Source organism: Acomys russatus, chromosome 1 (assembly GCF_903995435.1).
Source record: "Acomys russatus chromosome 1, mAcoRus1.1, whole genome shotgun sequence".
In the NCBI taxonomy this organism is placed as follows: domain Eukaryota; kingdom Metazoa; phylum Chordata; class Mammalia; order Rodentia; family Muridae; genus Acomys; species Acomys russatus.
The window spans coordinates 100,012,779-100,033,819 of NC_067137.1; the positions used below are offsets into that span (position 1 = coordinate 100,012,779).

Below are 21,041 nucleotides of genomic sequence, written 5' to 3' on the forward strand. Positions count from 1 at the left end.
AGAGAACACACAGAACTGGCTTGAAATAAGCAAATTAATGTAATGTCTAAACAGAAGAACTTAATTAATTTCCATCTGACTTAGTTCTTATCATACCTATAGCAAAAATAATCTGATTAATGCTATATGTCTGAATTCTATCTAAGTATTTGTATGGGTTGTAAATATGTGCCTAGTCCATAGGACTATGGACCCACACAGCCAGATAACACCATCTGCTTGAAACAGAAAGGCCAGTCAGCACTGCACCTATACACCAGGACCTAACTCCTGCTTGTCTACAGCCTACTTTCTTTCTGAGGGGTAATGGAGACAGGGTGCCATGAAAAATGAATGCAAAAAAGAAATCAGGAGGAACCTATGAGGTGGCTTATGGGTAGTGCTTGCCAACAAACCTGACCACCTGACGTGGATCTCTGCGATCCACACTGTAGAAGAAGACAATCAATTCATATGTGCTATCCTCAGGCCTCTTCAGGCGTAGCAACCCCCCCCCCACACACACACACAAATAAATAAGTTATAAGAAGATTTTTTTTAATAAATGAGAAAAAAAGAAATAGGAAGTTCTCATTAACCTCAATTTTATACATTCACGTTGTCAAATAACAACAGCTAATCAGAGTCCAGTCATTGTTTTAGCCACTGAAGCATGGTCTAAGTCACTTAGTTTTAAAGTCTCATTTGGAGGACATCAGTAAGACAAAACGACTCATCTTGTAAAATTCATATGATTTTAAAACTTATGAATGTAGAAAACCATAACTGACTAAAAATGCAACAACTGCTCTACCAAACGCTTCCGTGCTGAAGTTTCTTTGTTTGTTTTTCCCCTCCTTGAATTGCCAGATTTTGTTTCTATAGACTTTATCTTCAAGCTCCACCTGTAGTCTCAACACCCTTTAAAGCCCTCATGTCTACGTCTAAACCTTCAAAAGCACAGTAATATTAAAGGGGGTAGTTAAAGACTGGAGACTCACAGAGGGAAGACCACCTGCATAGTCATGATGACACTGTTATGGTAACCAAACTGTTCTTGGTGATAGATTTATCTATACAGTCAGAGATTTGCGTGCCTGATAAAAATGTGTATTCTCAGGAAAATGCATTCTGTATACAACATAGTTATACATAATTTTCTATGGGCTTTTAAGAAATTGTCGGACTCTCCAAAACTATCTAATAACCTACATATAAAATATAAAAACATCTAAAATAAGATGTAGGAATAGTATACAGATGTTACTGAATTAAGCAAATCAATTTCCCTTTATAAAAGAGCTAACACCAGTAATGAGGAGGAAAGAAAAAAATTAAGACTAATGCAGAGGCAAAAAAAAAAAAAAAAAAAAAAAAAAAAAAAAATACTGAGGAAAATTTAGGTTAAACAACCATAATATCAAAAGGAAATCAACTGAGAAATTTCCTTCAAATATATTGAACAAAGTGTGGGGAGGACAAAATCTACAAGTTATCATTGGTTTTATGTGATTAGATAGTTCGTTTTCTAGCATTCTTTAATTAAAAGGCAAAATTTAAGAAACATCTACAGTATCAACAAACGGGGATTTTAATCTTTCCAGGACTGCCACAGAGGGGGTGCTCAGTGACTAGCCTGTTGCGCAGGGCTAACAGCTATACGCACAGGTGACTATCTCAGACTATCTAGTGAAAGAATGAAGCTAGACATTGTACTCTAATTTATTCTGAGTTTGATGGGCCGTGCAGACAGAGCTATATTTGGGAGGAAGCTTACAGCACGCATACTGTTAAAATATATTTTAGCTTTTTTGATTGAGGTGAGTACCCTGCCGTGAACCATAAATATTCATTTACTGATGGTCACAGTGGAGTGTGCCTTAACATTCAGGAATGAGCGAGGCAAATTCATTAACGTCTCTGCAGCTGGGAAGGGGCTGTCGCCAGGTTGGGAATGAGCATGAACTGGATCAGTGGCATCTGAATGGCGGATCACTAACAGTTCTCTTGAGTCAGCTGAACCAATCAATTAGACACATAGAATTAGCTATCACATTTAAGGGATAAATTGGAAGCTTACAGATTAAAATAATAAGACTTCTCTGGCCATCAGAAGATACAGTTGAAGAACTCCACTGCCCTCATCACACTCACACAACAGTTTCAGAGAAGGGCTTTAAATGTATCATGAACATAGGAGAGGAACAACACTGGCATACAAAACATAAGATGAATCTGTCTTTTCCAAGTCAAAGCTTTATGTGTAAAAGAAATTGGCAATCCTCTTTGGAGCAGATGATCATGATGGCTATATAGTTTTCAAAAAGAAAATCCCACAGTGAGGACACCATCCCACTAAAAGTACACAGCCTATTCAGTTTCACCCCAAAGATCACTACCACTAGTGCTGTATGTGTGTGTACACACATGTCTGTGTGTGCATGTGGAGGCAAGGAGTCGGTGTTGGGTGTTCAATCACTCTCTACATCATTTTTTTTGGGGGGGTGGGGATAGGGCTTCTCATTGAATTTGGAACTCAATTATTTGGCTAAATTAACTAGCTGGCAAAGGATCCTCCACTCTCCAGCTCCCCATCATCGCTCTGCTTACACTCACGTACCAAAATTTCCAATTTAGTAAGTGGGGATAGAAATCAGGTCCTCAGGCTTGCACAGCAGGCACATTCCCAACTGAGCCATCTGACCAGGCCCAACATCAACTCTCTCTAGTGCAGAATCATACTGAACCTGCTATCCCTTTAATAAAGGATATTTATATGAAACTAAACACAAGTACTATATACACTTTTGCTTCTGGATTATTTCCTCGTAGCAAGCAGTTGCACTTAACAGTTTGTTAGCCATAGTTTAATAACTTAAAAGAGGTAGAAGTAACTTCAAACACATTATTCCCCAAATGTCAAGATGAATACAAGAAAGGAAGAACAAAGCTTTTATTGACTATCACCATCAAGGTGTTCCCTAGAGGGATTTCAAATAAGCTGAAATAAAATGAAGGTTTAAAAAACACAATCTCAATACAGCAACACAAAAAACATGTGTTTATAATATAGCATAAATTGGTTCTGAATATACCATGTGCTACTGTGCTATTATGATCTATACCAGAGCTGGCATGCTCCCTTTCAATAGTCAAAGTTACCCTAGACTCTCACAAGGCTGAGCATGCATGGTACTAGAGAAGTTGGCACTGGTGTGCCAACCACCCACTGTCCAATTTACCTAGCACTGGGCAATAAGAGATTATTGTTGTCTCATCTCTGTAGATAATATGTGTGTTATTTGTTATTTCATTAACTACTTATATGACTTTTCTTCTTTCAAATTAGCCTACTTTAGGGTCCGAAATAACAAATCAGAACTGATGAAATAAATGAGAAAAACCCCACAATAACACATGAAGGCTTTATCTTAAAATGCTGTCACTAAAGCACCAAACAGACTTACAAAGAAAAGCAAGTGTAAAAGGCCATGTCCAGTCCTGGTACACACAGTGTCTAATAACACTCCTTGTCATCAAGCCTGATGTGGCAAGTGTCAGAGGCACAGAGACAATCATAGGCTTTAAAAGCCGGCTCAAAGTGTCTCCTCTGCTATTCAAGAATATTCTCTTGGGTATTACTGTTGTGAAGACAGAGACCTGTGGGCCTGCAGCTGTTGCTGGGTCTTTCTTCTGCTACCATCTCACACGAGCACTTCTGTTTGTGCTTTTGTTTGTTGAGAGGTCACTACTAGTCCTAACAGGTCAGCTGGCTGCTCAGGAGAGGGTGACATTGTACTGTCAGAAGGGCTGGGTACAGTTTTGTACGTACAGTTAAGGGAAGTGCCTAAGGGCCTGAATGATGGTTTGTGAACTGGGGAATGCAAATGAGGTGGATGAATGAAGCTTTTTAGATTTCTCTCTAGATTTGAGACTGGAAAATACAGCCTAAAAGGAGGGAAGGGGTTTTGCTTCAAGATGCTATAAATTCTTCTCCTTAACTCTATAAAACTAATATAAAAGTTAGGTACCTTCACTTATTTCAAAATCAAAAAGCTAAGAATTTTATCTTTTAAAGTGAATGATAATTTCAAGATTCCTCTTCCTTTACGATACAATGTAACGGGGTATGAAGGTGTGTGTCTACAAATGTACCTTAAAGAAATAATGAAGGTGGAAGGTGGAATTATCTTTCTCCTGGGAATGCCCAATTCCACATTGAGATGGCTACTAGCAGGGAACAAACTCATTTTTTCAGTGTGTGGCATCTGGGCTACAGCAAAGTGAAAATTATCAGCACATACGATAAAGCCTATGGCAGTGGCTGTGGCAATGCAAATGACCGCTGATAGGATTTCTAAGATCGACTATTCCCAAAGAGATATGCAAGAATAGCAGTTGGGTAGTAGAGAAAGAAAGGCAGCAACTCAGAAAACAACGTATCTTTTTTTTTTTTTCAAGGATTTACAGGTATGACCTGCTCGGGCTTTGGAGGATTTTTGCAAATGTGTGACTAACCTTACAGCTAGAGACCTGTAAGGTTAGTCACACATTTGCAAAAATCCTCCAAAGCCCGAGCAGGTCATACCACAGTAGTGATTACACCATGGCTTATGAGCAGGCCTGTGTCATGGAGAATGTGTAGGGAATAATCAGGGTTGACTTGTATTTTCAGTAGAAAAGGGCTATGCACCTGATGACCTCCGAATGGTCCAAGGAAAGCCCTGAGTATGCCATCTGCTCTGCTTCCCTCAAGGGCACACACCTGGGCTTCTCAGAAGAAAACAATCACAAGGAACCCCAAAAGAGCACAGGGCACTTTAACCAAGCCCCTCCCTCCCGAGGACTGAATCATAGTCATTGTCTGTCCTGTGTGTCACACAGTTGAGTCTTAAATGGCACAACCACACAGTCCATCTTTGTGATTCAGTGGCTCCGTCATGTGCCATTCCAATGATCCACACCCTAATTTATACACGGTCATGTATGCAATCCTCTGCAGGGGACACATCAGACACATGCACACTTTTCCGTTTTACATTCTACCATGTGTTCCTGTGTGTAGCTACTTCTCAGTGTTACATGCCAGAGGGGATGCAGCTGAGGAATATGAAGACTCAAGCTGGAAAGTTTAAAACAAACTATTTGGCTGACTTTGTGTTACATTTTCTTCTTCCTATTTGGTTTGGCTTTAATTAAAACACTATTATTAATCTGTAATACACACAGACAGTGATGAAAGAAAGGTGGATAAAGGATACAAAATAAACCTCAGATTACTTGGCCTTGTAGAAGCTGTTTTTTTTTTTTTCCTTTTGGTTGTTTTTTTGTTTTTATAAACATCTAATGATATAGAGGAAAAAAAAACAAGTAACTTGTTTACATGTCCCTGTAGGAAGCATACCTGAAGGCTGGATTATCCTGTATGCCCTAAAATAAAGCAGATGCATTTTTCAGCTATTCAATTTTTAAATATCGTAAAGATTCCTATCTATGAAATACTTAACTGCTTTATCTTCCAATTGAGCGGCATTCTGAGTTTTCACTGAAGACTGACTAGCCTCTTCCCAAGGTGGAAGTTTAAAGAGCAGATTCGGCTGTTTAAGAGAGATGTGAGTTACGAAAGAGTTGGAGAGCTTGCTTATCTTAAAGTTACTGGGAGTGCTCAAAATAGTATAGCGATAAAAATAACACATATACAGACCATAATTTCCAACTAATTTTTAAAATTTCTACATATAGAGAAAATGATACCATGTAGTGCTATAAAATGGTTCCCCAGATAAGTCCTTATCCAACTAAAACCCACAAAGTCTAGAGAAATCATCACTTGAAATCTCAAACACTGTCCCTTCCAGGATGAGAAAGGACACAGGGATTTAGGTTAATGCACCCAAGCTGTCTTGATTTCACAACGCTGTACTGAAAGAAATGGATATTCAGTCCCCAGGTCTAAAAAGAGATGGAATAAATAGAATTCTGTCTTTCCAGTAGCCACCCCGAGCAGTCTCAGCTACCATGACTGTTACCCAGACTCTCAATTATACCATGGATAATGCAACATCCGGGATGCTGAGTGATAGTATACCACGGAGGTCTGATCATATGACATTAGACCTTCCTTCCCTCTGCCAAATTACTCCAAATTCTACCAACAGAAATCTTATCCTGTGTGAAAGTGAAAGACTTATTCCCAATTTCCCTGTGCTGGTTCATCTTACAAAGGTCAAACATTTTTCCATAAGATTATCTTGAAGCTAGTGGGGAGCCAGGGGAGTGGCCAGATCCAGGCAGCTACCTGTTTTTATAGGACCATGCACTGTAATGGGCATTATATTTTTATTCAGCTGAACAAAACCAAAGACGAATAATACGATGTGAAATTGTATGAAATCAAAATGTCAGTGTTCAGAAGCAAAGCTTTATTGGAGCACAGCCTGGTGAATATTTATGCCTTGTCTATGCCATTTTCCATGATGCAATGCACAGCACGAGCATAGGTCCAGATTCTAAATGCACAACTGAATCTGGACCTTTCAACAAAGCATGGTGGCTACTGAAAAACTTTGATGTCTGTTGAGAATTACTTTCTGAGCTGAGTATACCTGTAATCCCAGTACTCAGAGAGGCAGAGACAGGCAGATCTCTGATAGTTCACAGACAGCCTGGACTATAAAGAGAATCCAGGATAGCCAAGGCTACACAGAGAAGCCCTGTCTCAAAAAACCACACACACACACACACACACACACACACACACACACACACACACACACACACGGTAGGCAGGGGCAGGAGAAAAGAAAGAGGAGAGAAAAGGAATGCCATATGATTTTTATTCAACTATAAAAAACTCTTTACATGTTTGATATGCAATAAATACCAATGCTCGGGCTACAAACTATTCTTCGTGCTATTGTTAATTTCTTTCAGGAATTTTTGATTTTCATTTTCTTCCAATGCCTCGGTTCCTTTCTTTCCCCTTCCTTTGTTTCCACTAATGTATGTATTTAATTCCTTCACCATTTATTGAGATAGGCACTAAGTCAGAAATAACATCAATGAGGAAGATAAAGTCTGTCTTTCTTTACGGAGCTCACTATTCAAATGAAAAGAAATTTATAAATAGAGAAGGTAGCCAGGGACCGTGCTGTGATACGGGCAGAGGTTCACTGTGCAGAGGTTGGGCAGGTTCATCTGAGAGGGAGCTTAAAGGATGGACCGGAGAAAGCCACCAAAAGTCTTGGGAAGACAGGAGTGGGTAGCAGTGCAAAGGCCGGGAGATCAGGAAGATTTTCCATGAATTCCAAGGTTGGAGAGTAGAAGGGACACAGTGTCCTCACCGTACTCTCTACTCCAACATCTTTCAGTTGCCTGCATCAAATATCAACACTGGTTTTTCAAAGTTTAGATGTCAAAACTTGTATTCGCTACCTTTAACATATGTTCTTATTTTTTAATATTCACCCCCCCCCCCCACATTCCCAAGAGCAGATTACTATTAATTTCAATAAAAGTGAGTAAGAGTGAGAACATCATGTTTACATGGTGGAGCTTTGCCTGTAATGCAGGTCTACTCCAAATGAATCTAATTCACCCCCTCTCCTATCTCCATCCTCCCTTTTTCTTCTTTATGTCTTCTTTATTTCTCTTGCTATGTAGGTCAGGCTGGCCTCAAACTTGCAATCCTCCTGTGTCAGCCTCCCAAGGCCTACTATTCTCATTCTTGAAATCCTTGTCTTAACAGTCCTAGGAAATGAAGCCAATGAAAATACAGCATGCTGACAATGAGCTTTTGTGAGCAAAAAGGTAGTAAATACTTATTAGTAATCATAGTTATTTTGTGTATCTGTTCAGAGATCCATTGAAAAACTCTTCTGAGACCTCCTCCTTAAAATTCCTTATGCCAGAAGAGCACTCCTGAACCTTACCTTTAAAAGCTGTCAGATGGCAGTGCAACAAGAAACACACTTACCACAGTAAAATTTAATGTTCAGATAAAAACTATGACTTGTGCATTTGTATACTTATTTCACTATATCAGAAAAGGAATGTATTTTTGCTGTATGTGTTTTTAAGTAGGTTCCAACAACAGGCAAGCTCTAGCACATGGGTTCAAACACACTGGGAGAACAGTGGAAGGATAAAGTAGGAATCCTAAACACAGGAGCTGAGGCGCCACGCAGTCACAGGACACTGCCGTGTGCGGGCATCCCAGTTCTCTGAGATGCAGGCTGCAGTACGCTCTTCACTATCAGGGAGCACACAGCTCCGAGTTGGCCTGTACTTGTGGAAAATCTATTGGCTCTCTGCTAAAAAGGCCAACTATTCAATAAGAATGAGTAAAAATGGTAGCAGGTAGCACGGAGGCAGTGCCTTCTATCTCCCTTCATGAGTGAGTATAGAGGTATTAAGACATTACATGACATTTAAATCCAGAAACAGATGTAGTACAGATGCTGGAAAACAAGAGTTCATTGCAGCTAATTTTAAAAACTGAAAACAATCATGGATTATGATCTGAGGAAATGCTTATTAGCCATTTTTCCAGCTCATTTTAGTTTTATCACCTTTTACACAATTTAAAATTTATGGAAATGTTTGAATGATGCATTTAATTTTTGCCAGAATATTTTGAACTTGGTTTAAGACTGAAATTGAAGAAGCCCAAGGAGGGTTTTAATAACAACTTTCCTCAGTCTGTTTATTTAAAACATGATGAATAAGCACAAAGAAAAGGTGCAGAACTGAAAAAAGAAAAATGATCCTTTCTCCTTCCTAGAAGTGTTTGAGGTTTCTGGATTTTCAGCATCTGGAACCAAGAACTGAAATCTTGCTTGCCTATTAGTAGCCAAATGTATCTGATACTGTCCTCGGCACTGAATATGCATAAACATAGTGTCTAAGGGCTAATGAGTTCTTCTAAAGTTAGAGAAAGTCAACAAGATGCTTCATTAATGTTAAGTTGTTAGTGTTGCCCATATTCTTTAAAAAAAAATTTAAAAATTTAATGTAAATAAAAAACCCACAAAATTTCCTATTTTCTTCTATTTTGACAAAAGAAGACGCTAATATTTTAGCCATACTAAATCTCTAGTGTCTGTCAATCAGTCATTCTCATAAGAATGAAAGAATGATATAAAGAAGAGAAAAGAGAACCCAAGAACCAGAGGAGGTGGTGGTAGTTGTTCAAACCTCCATGTTCCTTAGCTCTTGTGATATGTTAAGTGCAGTCCATAGGAGCCAGGGAGAATTTTACTGTCTATACAACTTTTAGTGTTTTCATCTAGCAAAAGAACAGCAGTATCTACCTTAGAGGACTGTGTGATGACTAAATGGCACAGACTTACAAACATCAGCAGTGTATGAAATTAAAACCTGCTCTGTGGTGATCAATTCAGAGTCCCTACCCACCTGATGCACAGACTATCACTCTGGGATGACTTAACACAGCCTTTTTGTTGCTCCTGCGGTTGGCTCTGTTTTTGAACAAAGTCACACTCTGCAGTCTAGGCTGACCTTGAGGGCAACCCTCTACCTTACAAACAGGAGCCATTATGCTCAAGTTGATTTGGCCCAATACTGATAGGAATTAGGAAGGCCACAGAAAGGTTTGTGAGATTTAAACACAGTGAGTTTTCAAGATCCCACCCTTGGGATCTTTCAGAAGTCTACTGAAGTATTTCTTCACCTTCTATAAACTCAGTCAGAGACCAGGAAGGGCGAGAACCATCTACAGTTTCTTTTAGCAATATCCAATTCACGTCTACAGAGAATCGTCTCACAGGTCGATGGAAATTTGTTTCAACCAGAAAGGTATCAGTGCAGTGTTGGTTTCCAAGTTGTGTCTGCTCATGGTGGTCATTACTTAAAATACTGCTTTTTACAATCATTGTTACCATAAGGGGAAAGACAGAACAGACTAACATGGCTGCCTTCCCACATCTTAGGCCTGTTTAAGGGTGTCAAATGACATGCCTAAGTAGTAAACTCTTAACGGGCACAACACTAAAATGATCACTTAACTCCAGCAATGCAAGTGGGGATGCCCCAGGTGTACGGAGACTGTTGGCTCTGGAGACTGGTAGACTCTCCCCACAAGCTCTACACCATTTAACACCATGATGAGCAGGGAACGGCTCATGTTTTTCTGAAGAAAACACAAGCTGCTATGTACGTCAATCCCTGAGCCCCTGGAGCCCAGAGTGGGCTCTGAGTGTGCCATCTCAAGGAGTGGGTCACAGAATGCCTCTGTGATGTCTGCTGCCAGGGAAAGGGTGCATGCAGATGCATAAGTTGTTCTTGTGAGAGCAATTTATAAAGTCTGAAAAAGACACTGGCTGAAAGTATTTCAGGAAAGTGTCTGTTACAGAGTGAAATTGGGCTTTTAAAGACTATGCTTTGTCTTCTGCTTTGCAAATGTTTCCAAATAGTGTCTCTCTTTCAGGATGCTTTCATATTGGCTGGACTCAGAAAACTGCTGAGTCCCATGGACTTGTGCTTTTCATACTGGTAAATAAACAAAGCTCGGCACGCTTTTATATTTCTTTTACTCTAAAAAGAACCAGCTTAGTCAATCAACCTCTGTATATTAGGTAACAGAAGACTTCTCTTGGGGTATTTCAATTTTTATTCAGTCATAAATTGGAATTAAAATTAAGTTGCAAGTTTCAGGTAAAACAGAGTGATAAGATTTAATGATCACTAAAATACCAGGTGAGATGCACTTTACTGAGCCTGCTTTCCTGTTCTCAGGAGGCCTCCTGATGTAGTAAATCGAAGTGCGCAAATCTAATGAGCTGGGACCCTGCTTCACCCAAAGACATGCTGCTAATGTTCATCTCTGCTGAGATCTCAGACCGAATGTGAGGCTTGGTAACTCTCTTCGCCTCTCAGGAAAACTGCTTTTAATGAGCTATTAATCGTCTTCCTTTCAAAATGGCAAAGGATGGCCTGCCCCTCCCCCATAATCATGCATGCTTATTTTTACTGATGCTGTTGCTTAGAGCACCCCACCCCTACACTCCTGACTTAGAACAAACAGACACACCATCACTGGCCTGCATTCCACAGGATGCATCCTGGGAAGGCTGGACACGTCCATGTGTGATGTTACACATTCTGGTTTCTAGGTTGACAGGAGTGCCACCAACTCTCAAGAGTCATCCTATGAGAAGAGAGGCTGTCACATGCCCTTCCAGCTTAAGGAAACCTTAAACAGTTAATTCCAATTTGTCAATTTTTTAGACTGAGAATTCCAAAAATATCCTTCACTGCTCCCAAGAAAATGAGTTTTTCTGGGGCATGAATTGCTCCAATTCATCAGCCTGAGAGGACTGAATCCACTTCACCATTACAGCCTTTTGAAAAGAACTTTGAAGAGCTTCTTAGCAGCAGCCCCACCCCTTCATTTGCACACTGAGAGAAAGCACAAGCTTTTGTTACTCTACAGCCTGCTGGACATAATTGACAGGAGAACCCTGGAAATGAGCACATCGGTCTGTCACAAGTTCAGTTTCTGCCATGGTTGTTTATCAGTAGGACTGGCCATCTCCTGGGTCTGCTGAGATACGAATGTGTTATCCTGTTAGCTTCTGCCAGGGCATTTATTCCTGTGTGCTGGGCACATTCATGGTGGGTTGTTTTTGTTCGTTTTGGTTTTTTGTTGTTGTTTGTTTGCTTGCTTGTTTTTTTGGTTTGGGTTTTTTTTCCCCCAGTTACTGCCAACTCTTTATTGATATTTTCTATTATAAAACCCTTTAGATTAAGATTTTTCAGGCTAGTTTAAAAAAGAAAAGAAATCCATTCCTTATTCTATTTTTTCTCTTAATACTCTGTACTGCCATAGGCTGCTCATAAGTAGCCAGCATAAAGTAATGGCTATAGAAAACATTATCTTCATTGTAAATGGTTTGCCTACGTACCGTGGAGGTGAGAGATCCAAAGCTAACACCTAACCCTCCAACTCTAAAATAGTTGTAAAACCAATCATCATCATCAAATTCTTCAGTCAGAAGATGAAAAACTATTTTTAGAAGCCAATTAAAACAGAAATTACATGTTATTACGGGCCACCTGAGAAGGCCAATGTTATTATTACTTAATATCCTTCAGAGAACAGCTCTGCAAATATCTTCTAAGATTTATTTCAACAGCAACATCAACAACAAACACTGCCCCCATTTTGAACAAAAGAGTTAGCTCTCATTTCCAGTTAAATGTCAATGGTAGTAAATAATTTGTCATGAAATACCTGTGGCAACATTTGGGTTACAGATGGCCTTACTAAACACTTCTACTCTCTATGATGGTGGAACCGACACTCATAACCAGGCCCACAATCAACCTTATCCTTGTGCCTGTTTTCTGTTTCTTCTTCTCCTTCTTCTTCTTCTCCTTCTTCTTCTTCTTCTTCTTCTTCTTCTTCTTCTTCTTCTTCTTCTTCTTCTTCTTCTTCTTCTTCTTCTTCTTCTTCTTCTTCTTCTTCTTCTTCTTCTTCTTCTTCTTCTTCTTCTTCTTCTTCTTCCTCTTCTCCTTCTCCTTCTTCGCTTATTTTGGATAGCCAGACACCTGCTTTCCATCAGCATGTTCTGTCCTAATACGAACTTAAAGTACATGGCTGCTCATGGGCCACACAGAAGACCAAAGGAAGGAGCTGGAGGAATAGGAGAAGTGGGGAAGAGGGACAAAGAGGAGGAAGGAGGAGGAGGGAAGGAAAGCAGGGGGGAAGAGGGCAGGTAGCTTCCACAAGGGCAAGCACCTCCTCCAGGTTCTTTAACGCTATTCTCCTAGCAAAAGCTCCTATGTCTGTCATGCATCAGGTATATAGTGAGCACGTGCACCTCAAACTCAGTGAGGACCTGCCAGGGAACAAGTGTTTTGTAGTTCACATCCTAAGTCTAGCTTGCAGAAGGTAGAGCTGCCTGTGTCCCTAATTCATAAGATTTGTAATGTCACCTCAAAAAGAAGAGAAAACTTGCGTTCAACTAAGCATTTAATCATTCCAAATAAAATGGAGAGAAAGCTGACTGCAAATGAACAAAAGAGGAAGGGACTAAGCGTTGTTGGTTCCTTTGCTTAGTGACTCTCACAAAGCAAACTGAGATGTAATTTATGTGAGTGTGTGTCTCCACATGTGTACGCAGGTGCATGTGTGCAGCTCAGAGGACAAAACAAGTGAAGTTCCTCAGAAGTTACCCTCTTTTTACTTTTAATTTATTATTTATTTATTGATACAGAACATCTCACTTATTTGAAACTCACTGAGTAGGCATACTGGCCAGGCACACAGGAACCTACTTGCCTCCACCTTCCCCACATTGGGACACACCAGCAACATCGCTGGCTGTTACATGGGTTATGTGACATTTTCTGGACAGAGCCTTGTGATGCTTTTCTTAAGTGTACTTTTGCACTGTGGAGGTTTGCAGAGAAACATAAAGGAAGAACTTGAAGTCAGTGAGAAATGAGCCCCATACGTTGGTACTTGAATAAATGAAAACCAAGCTAGCTATTTTAGTAAATTAATACAGTTTAGTAAATTAAGGGAAAATAGATTTCCTTGTGTCTATTGAACAGTTTCTATCTATTAGCAAGATTAAAGAGACTTGTTTCCTTCAGTGTGTCTCAAACCCACGTGCAAATAGCACTGTGCTACTGCACCAGGAAAAAAAAAGGAACTAGTCGATATGGTGTTCAAACGAAGAACTTTGGTAATTACCAACTGCACTGTAACCAGCCACCTGCCAGAGTTCGCTCCATTGTCTCCAATTCTTTGGAAGACTGATAACATTCTCCTCCTGCCCTTTCACCCTTTCCTACTACCTCTTCATACACGCGACACTTACTGACCCTCACTGACCCTCACCTAGGGCATTAAAGGAGAATGGAGGGCAGAACATGAGTAGAAAGGGACAGAGGTTGGGAGGGGGGAAGAGAGGAAGAAAGAGGCAGATAGAGAAAAAGAGGAGTCAGCGGAAGGGGGAGGTGGGGACTGTAAGTCCTTGTCAAAGCTTTTAAATGGAAAGTGACAGGGTAAGTGTAGTTTGTCAGTGGCTGGGGAGGTGAGTGAGTGGTATTCATCTGTTCAATACACAGAGCCTGACCAAGAACCTACTATGTGCACAGCAGTAGATACTTAGAAAATGAAATATATGAGAGTTATATCATAGGCATGGCAGGACTACGGGGATAGTATATATTAGTTCTAAGGCCAAACACAGAACTAAAAGGACTCATAGATATAATAAATATTTATTCTGGTCTCTTATCTATTTTCCCCTTAATATGAACAAAATACAGACACTAAGCTTCATGATACTTTGTTCTCTTGTAGTTTTTCACTTTAAGTCTTGGCTATCTCAAGGCTTTTGTATTTATCTCTCATGTAGATAGTGGTATTCCCTATGATCTTGCCTAGGCTTTCATTTTTTTTCTCATTATCCATATTCCTGTGACTGTTAGGTCGCACAAATGCTGTGGACAACAGAGCCAGTGCCATCTAATTCTACATGTCCACTCCAAGGGCCTTCTGATTTATAGACTCAGGATCACCACATAAACACACCCCATCCCTGAGCACTTCAACACACCAGGAACTAAATACTCACTTTCTGACATTAATAAACATAACTATTCATGACATGGCCTCAGCATGCAATCCGAGGGCTTTTCTTAATAAATTTTTACTTTCTAAAAGCTAACCCATTTTTCTTTCTTATTTTCATTTTCTATTTCCTTTCTTTCTTCCATCCCAACTTCCTTTCTTCCTCTGCAAATCATAACAATATAGTAAGATGCCCCTCCGTTCTTCGTACTGGCTACTGTGAGCTAATGCATGACACCACCATCTCTTGGCAGGATTCTCACAGATCCCAAGTGGAATGGCCTTCTTGCATTCAATCTTAACCTGGTCCCAGTTATTTTCAACTTTATAGTCAGATACATTCAAGATACAAATAACATCCTCAAAGCCTGGGAGTGTGCCCTTCTACCGCAGCGTCCCCAGCAACTAAACTTCCCCCAGATCCCAAACTTCCCTAGATGACTCTTAAAGATCATTCAAACACTGGCTTTAGTGACCCTACTCATATAGTCCTTTCCTGCTGGCTCAGCCTATCTACTTTCAATCTATTTACTCTCCTTCATTTTCATCAGTCCTACCTACAAGAAACAAGGACTAGTATGCTTATTACATGTTGACACACTCACATTTCCTTTAACAAGTTTTCAATATTTCATTGTAAGCAGACATTTAATGTTTTTCCATGAATTCTGATAGTGAAGGCAAGAATATATCCATAATACAGAAGTGGCTTATCTAACTACCTAGCACCCAGCAGTGTTGTATACTAATATGTTATCATTCATTCAATATTTGTTCAATGAGTCTATAGAAACTGATTAGATTTAAGGACATGGAAAGCACACCAGCCCTTAGGAAAATAATGTGAAATGCAGACTGGCCATGACACATGTGCATATGAAGATAGTAAGCTGCTATTAAATAATTCTCTCTTCTGGGCTAGTCAACTCGAAACTGAACACTTCAGGGAGACGGTTCTATGATTTAGTATCACACATAAGAAGATGGGCACAGCCAAGTTAACTGAGCTGCCTGAGGTGACCCAGTGACTCAGAGGCATGCTGTAAAACATAAGCTCTTGACTCCCACTCTTGACTGTCATCATCTTTTCTTTTCTTTTCTTTCTTTTTTTCAATTACCAGGTTAAGAACTCATCTTACTTTAGTGGCCCTCTCTGAATTCCCACCTATGTAATTTCTAATGGAGTACAGAAATTCAGGGATATATAACCATGCCCCATGGGCTTTTCCTCTACTCTTTAACAGTCAGGACTCCTCTAGGATGTGCATCTGACCTCCTGTCATTCTGAGGGTTCAGCTCCCTCATTTAAATGGATAGTAGCACATACTAGCTGCCATGAAAAGTGATGGCAATGCTCTATCCTCCAGTGGAAAGACATCATGCTGTACAATGTATATCCGTAAATGCCCATGGCAACCTGGCTGGTTCACTTTTTTGGACTAGTGGACATTTTGATAAAAATGGTGCTGATAATCAATAAACATCTGAGAAGCAACATAGGCACTACATTAATGAGGTGACTTATTCCAAGGTTTGCATTATGAGAGAAAAACAATCTGAGCTACTATTTTAAAAGATTAGCTATAGCCAATAGATATGCTAACACACGTTATTCTGGGGTCAATGGTAACTGTAACAGTACTTTCTATAGTAAACACCACTGGTACTCATTTCAGAGGTAAGTAGGGTGAGTATATATTGGATATTATTCCGGACCTCATACTTGTTTGCTTTTTATATCATAATACAGTGGTGAAAGGTTTTTTTAAACCTTTTAAACCTTTAAAATCTATACAAAGCTATGGCTAACATATGTCACCTTCAATACACATCCAGGACTATGCTAGCTGGGCACTGTCAGTTCAGTTATACAGTTTTCTCCTCATGGATACATTATCGGAGGAAGAAAATCCAACTAAAAACCACCTGCCTTGTTCGCTGTGGTCACTCTGACCCATTCTTCATTAATGAGAAACAAATATATTCACCCCCAAAGCATGCACATTTTATTCTTCAGTCTTGCTTTCCTGCTCAAGGCCCACAGAGATCCGCAAAAGCTCAGAGTATTTACAGTGTTTAATATCCAATGGGAAATTAAATGAACTCGCTCTGTCCTGTGAGTAGGAGTGATTATATTTGTTCTAATGAAGAGAGGCAGGTGAGATACCCACTTGCGAGTTAGCACTGTGGAAAAGCAGGGAGGAAGATCTTTCAGATACTGACTGAACAGCAATTGCTCAGACCGTGGAACTGCCAATTAGAATTCTAACAGAACCTTTCAAACATAATTTTCCTTCCAAAAAATGTGCATACATCCCAGGTAAGCTGGAAGTCTATACAAGGTAAGTCCCGCCTTCCATGGGTGTGCTAGCTGTTCTAGTTAATTACTGGTGGATCGTTTGACTTTCACTTGAAAATATACATTCTATAAGTTCATTCTCATCTGTCAGCTCTGCTTTGTGGGAGTGTGTTATGTTCATGTTTAAATGCCGAGGTCTCCATTATATCGTACCAAGTCAGACGAGGTTTTCAAGAATAGCCTAGGGGTAGCCTGGCTACCTCCTTTGAACTTGTAAGTGCTCTCAGAGACAAATAAGGGAAGCAAATTCAGACTTCAACTTTAATGTTCCCATGTGGTTACTTGTAACCTCATGCGTTGGAGCAGTTTGAATATGGTAATAAGAGCAGATCAGAAAAAGCAAGTATTTTTGTCACCATGATACCTCCCCTATTGGAGAACTGACTTTACCTGGAGAGTTTCCATTTCTTCATCTTTTCTTTGAGTCTCTTCTAGCAGACCTATAATAAGAAAATAAGCCCCCATGAAAACACAATGCAAAAATGGCTTGCTTCTCAAATCAAATGCTTGTTAAGGTGTGAGAAACGGTGTGGAAACAATACCCTTTGCTTCCACTGATGAACCCTGTGGGTATTCTGAAACTTGCCAACTCCAAGCCAGATCAGGGCCCCTGGGAGCCCTCATCTTTCTAGGAAATGAAAGAGTCATACCAACTCTGAAATTAAAAGAACATATCAACATCTGAAGTATTTTATCCAATGATTATATAACCAACATGTAACTCAAAATTTAAGAACAAGACATCCCCAAAGTCAATTTTTATAACCAAATTAAAACACCCTGCAATGATGAGTGCTATTAATGGAAGCAGAATACCCCATCAACTGTAAAGTCTTATCATTATTAATTATCATTTTATACTGGAAGAGTGGGATGCATTAGAGGTGTATCTGACCAACAGCTTGGCATCATCTCAGAGAAATGGATGGCTAGAAGGGAGAATAGTCAACTGAAGAGAGAGATGAAACTTATTGCACACATTCGGTCAGTTTCTCAGTACATTAATTTATGCACTTACTATAAAGGGAAATAAACTTGGCCAGTAGAGCTTTTCTGCCTCTAGCTATACCACTTTGTGCTATGATCTTATTACATTTCACAAACCTAAAGAAGGCTGCACTGGGTCAGAACTTGGATACAACTGGCAAGTTGTACACCTTTAGCACTGCAGATTAGAATAAGCACTGGTACTACATTGTAACTGGTTTACCTTTCCAAGAGGCTATGCTGCAGAAGGGTAAAACATTACTGGAAGAGATCCAATATACATATCAGAGAAGCAGACACAAGTGTTTTAGCAAGTGCTAAAATAGATACAGCAGGAAGAAATAACATAAAAGGCCAAAGTAACACAGGTGTATGTCAAACCCCCCAGTGTTGCCCTGAAACTGACGGAAATACCACTCTAAGTGACAAGTGATGGGCGATGAGCCTTTGAAACTCTGCACTAAAGACTGTGCACTAAGAGGGCCACAGAGGTGGGAGGCAATCCCTACATGATGCACTGTTGCACTGGGAAGTCACAAGCAGTTTATGTCTGGTATTCTTTAAAGGAAAGAACTTTGACTCTAAACCCGTCCCTAATTAAGAGAATCAATGATAAAGCAGCACAGTGCTGTTTGGGGGTATAGTTTGAGGCATGGTTTCATCGGCATTTCAGGTTTCTTAACAACAAGGTATAGAAACAAATGTGGGGTGTGTTAGACTGCGCCGTGTCCTCAGCTATCAGACTTCCTTTCACTTTATTCTCCTTCCTGCATCTAGGCTAGCCCTTTGACTTGATGCTACCTAAAAACCTCTGTCACTGGCTTTTGCATATTTGTACTTCTTTACACCATATGGAAAAGCCCCAGAAAATCTGCTAATGACAAGGGTGCTTCCTACCTCTGCCATCCTGAAGGCTGCTCCAGTAGGCAGCCAGGAAATGCCCAGAAGCTGAGCTGCCCAGCTGATCTGAAGGTGACTACTGCTGACTCAGACTGACGTCCAAACAAGAACACACACACTGTCCAGCTAAGCCCAGTATCACTCCAACTCAGAGAACATTGAGTTTAAGAACGGGATTATGAACTGTTTTCCTGAAGCCTACCTAGTGATCATGGCTGAGAAGCATGCCATGGCTCCTACCAAAGCCTTCCATAGCCAAGTGGACTGACAATAAAGAAGCGCAGTGCTGTTTTGGGATAGATTTTGGAGAAGAGTTTTCACTGGCATCTCAGGTTGCTTAGTAACAAGGTATAGAAACAAACTAGGACTGAATCTAGGAGAACACAGTATAAGGCTTCCAAAGAGGGAAGGACCACAATACTGTCCCCACTGAGTGTGTCTAGTGCCCCTTGCCACGATGAGTGATTCTGTTGTTTGTTCTCACAGTAAATGCACAAAGCCATGCTTATTCTCACAATAAAGACACGAAACTGTAACTCACCTAGTAAATGTTAAAGCCAAATCTACAGCCTTGTTTTCCTAACTTACAATCTACCCAGCATAGCATGCACTCACTCACTTGTACCACTCAGTACTTAATTATACTTGTCTGTTACATGTTCTTTAAAGTACATGCATTTGCATTCCTCTGACCTGCTTTAGGAATCTTTAGATACCAACATTCGGGACTTCCCATCTTTTCAACAGTTGCCTCTGTACCTTTGACATTTAGCTTAAAACCTATTCATTGCATTGCTCAGATACCTTTGTTGGGAATGAAGAATGGGGTTATGAGCCTGTGTAGGTGAAGACTGCCTACTGTTGTGACTGAGAAAGAACACTCTACTGCCAACAGAAGAAAGCTAGGAGAATACAGTAAGACTGCCAATGAGGTGAAGGAACACAATGCTCTCCTTGCTTGTGCCCCGCATCATAAGGAGTGATCTCATTTGTTCTCATCAAGCCTGGAAGAAAGGATTGGGATGAGAGGCTGGAGGCTGCTTTGCTCTTGCTCAGCACTGGCCCACTCCAGCTCTCCTTTGTTATAACCAACTGCCACCGACACTGCTGTGACTAAGCAAAGGCTAGCAAGGCTTTCCTTAGAGTGAGGTTTTTAAATTAGCTGAGGTGCGGGGGGGTCGTGGAGCACGCCTTTAATCCCAGCACTTGGGAGGCAGGTGGATCGATGTGAGTTTGAGGTCAGCCTGGTCTACAAAGTGAGTCCAGGACAGCCAAGGCAACACAGAGAGACCCTGTCTCAAAAAACCAAAAATAAATAAATAAATAAATAAATAAATAAAATTAGCTGAGGCTTACCCATTCTGATGTATAGTGTATGGAGGAGATATCTTTCCTGGGGGAGGGGGAGGGGAATCAGGAAATCACAGGTGAAAACCAAAGCCTCTGGTTTCATTTGGTTCCACTTTGTGGACAGTTAGGGTAATACAACACCACAACGGTTTCTGGTAAGATGTTTTCATACCATTTTCCTTGAGGTCTTTGCAACCAATCACTTGTCTATTTAAGGGAACTGGACACTGTCTTACCTTATCTACCTTATTTCTGGCTTCATGAAAGCAGGTAGTATACTTGCCTTTTAAAGGTGAATTGCATCACCAGCACACTTACCTAGTAACTTGACTCTCCTTAAAAACATTGAAGATCAACAAAATTTTTTTTCTTTATCCATTGCCTGTAAGACATCTCATTGTCATTCTAACTCAGGGCAGCTGATACTGGGAAGGAAGGTACTTGCGATACAGCAGCTACATAACACTCTGGGCAAATGAATATTGGAGTTCAGACAGCTATTAGCTGTCAACTGCTGTACCCAGTTAGGCAGGCAGAGGACCTGCTCTATGTTCCTATTTATCCTGCCCATTACTAAGAACAGTGGAGAATGTAAATTCCCAAAAGTTCAGTGTAAGTCGGTGTATTTTCCTTTGTGGACAGATGTCATAGTAGAATCATATCAAAATAGCACACAGCATCCCAGAAGGGACCACAAATGATAGATTTAGCCTACTATAGGCATACACCTGATAACTGAGATATTAGCTGCATACAAGAGAAAATGGTTGGTTTTTTTAATCTTCCTTGGTTATCAAATTATTGTAATAATTGACATGTAAGGATAGAAGAGAGAGCAGAAATAATATAACCATAAATTTT

At 40.2% G+C, this 21,041-nt stretch overlaps 1 protein-coding gene across 1 annotated transcript in view; it reads right to left on the reverse strand.

Annotated features, from left to right (window-relative positions):
* Positions 1-21,041, reverse strand: part of Cep128 (centrosomal protein 128) — a 362,133-nt gene that overhangs the window by 61,464 nt on the left and 279,628 nt on the right. The window contains exon 19 of the mRNA XM_051150095.1: positions 17,334-17,383. Coding sequence (XP_051006052.1) covers positions 17,334-17,383 — 50 coding nt within the window. The remainder of the gene's footprint in view (positions 1-17,333; positions 17,384-21,041) is intronic.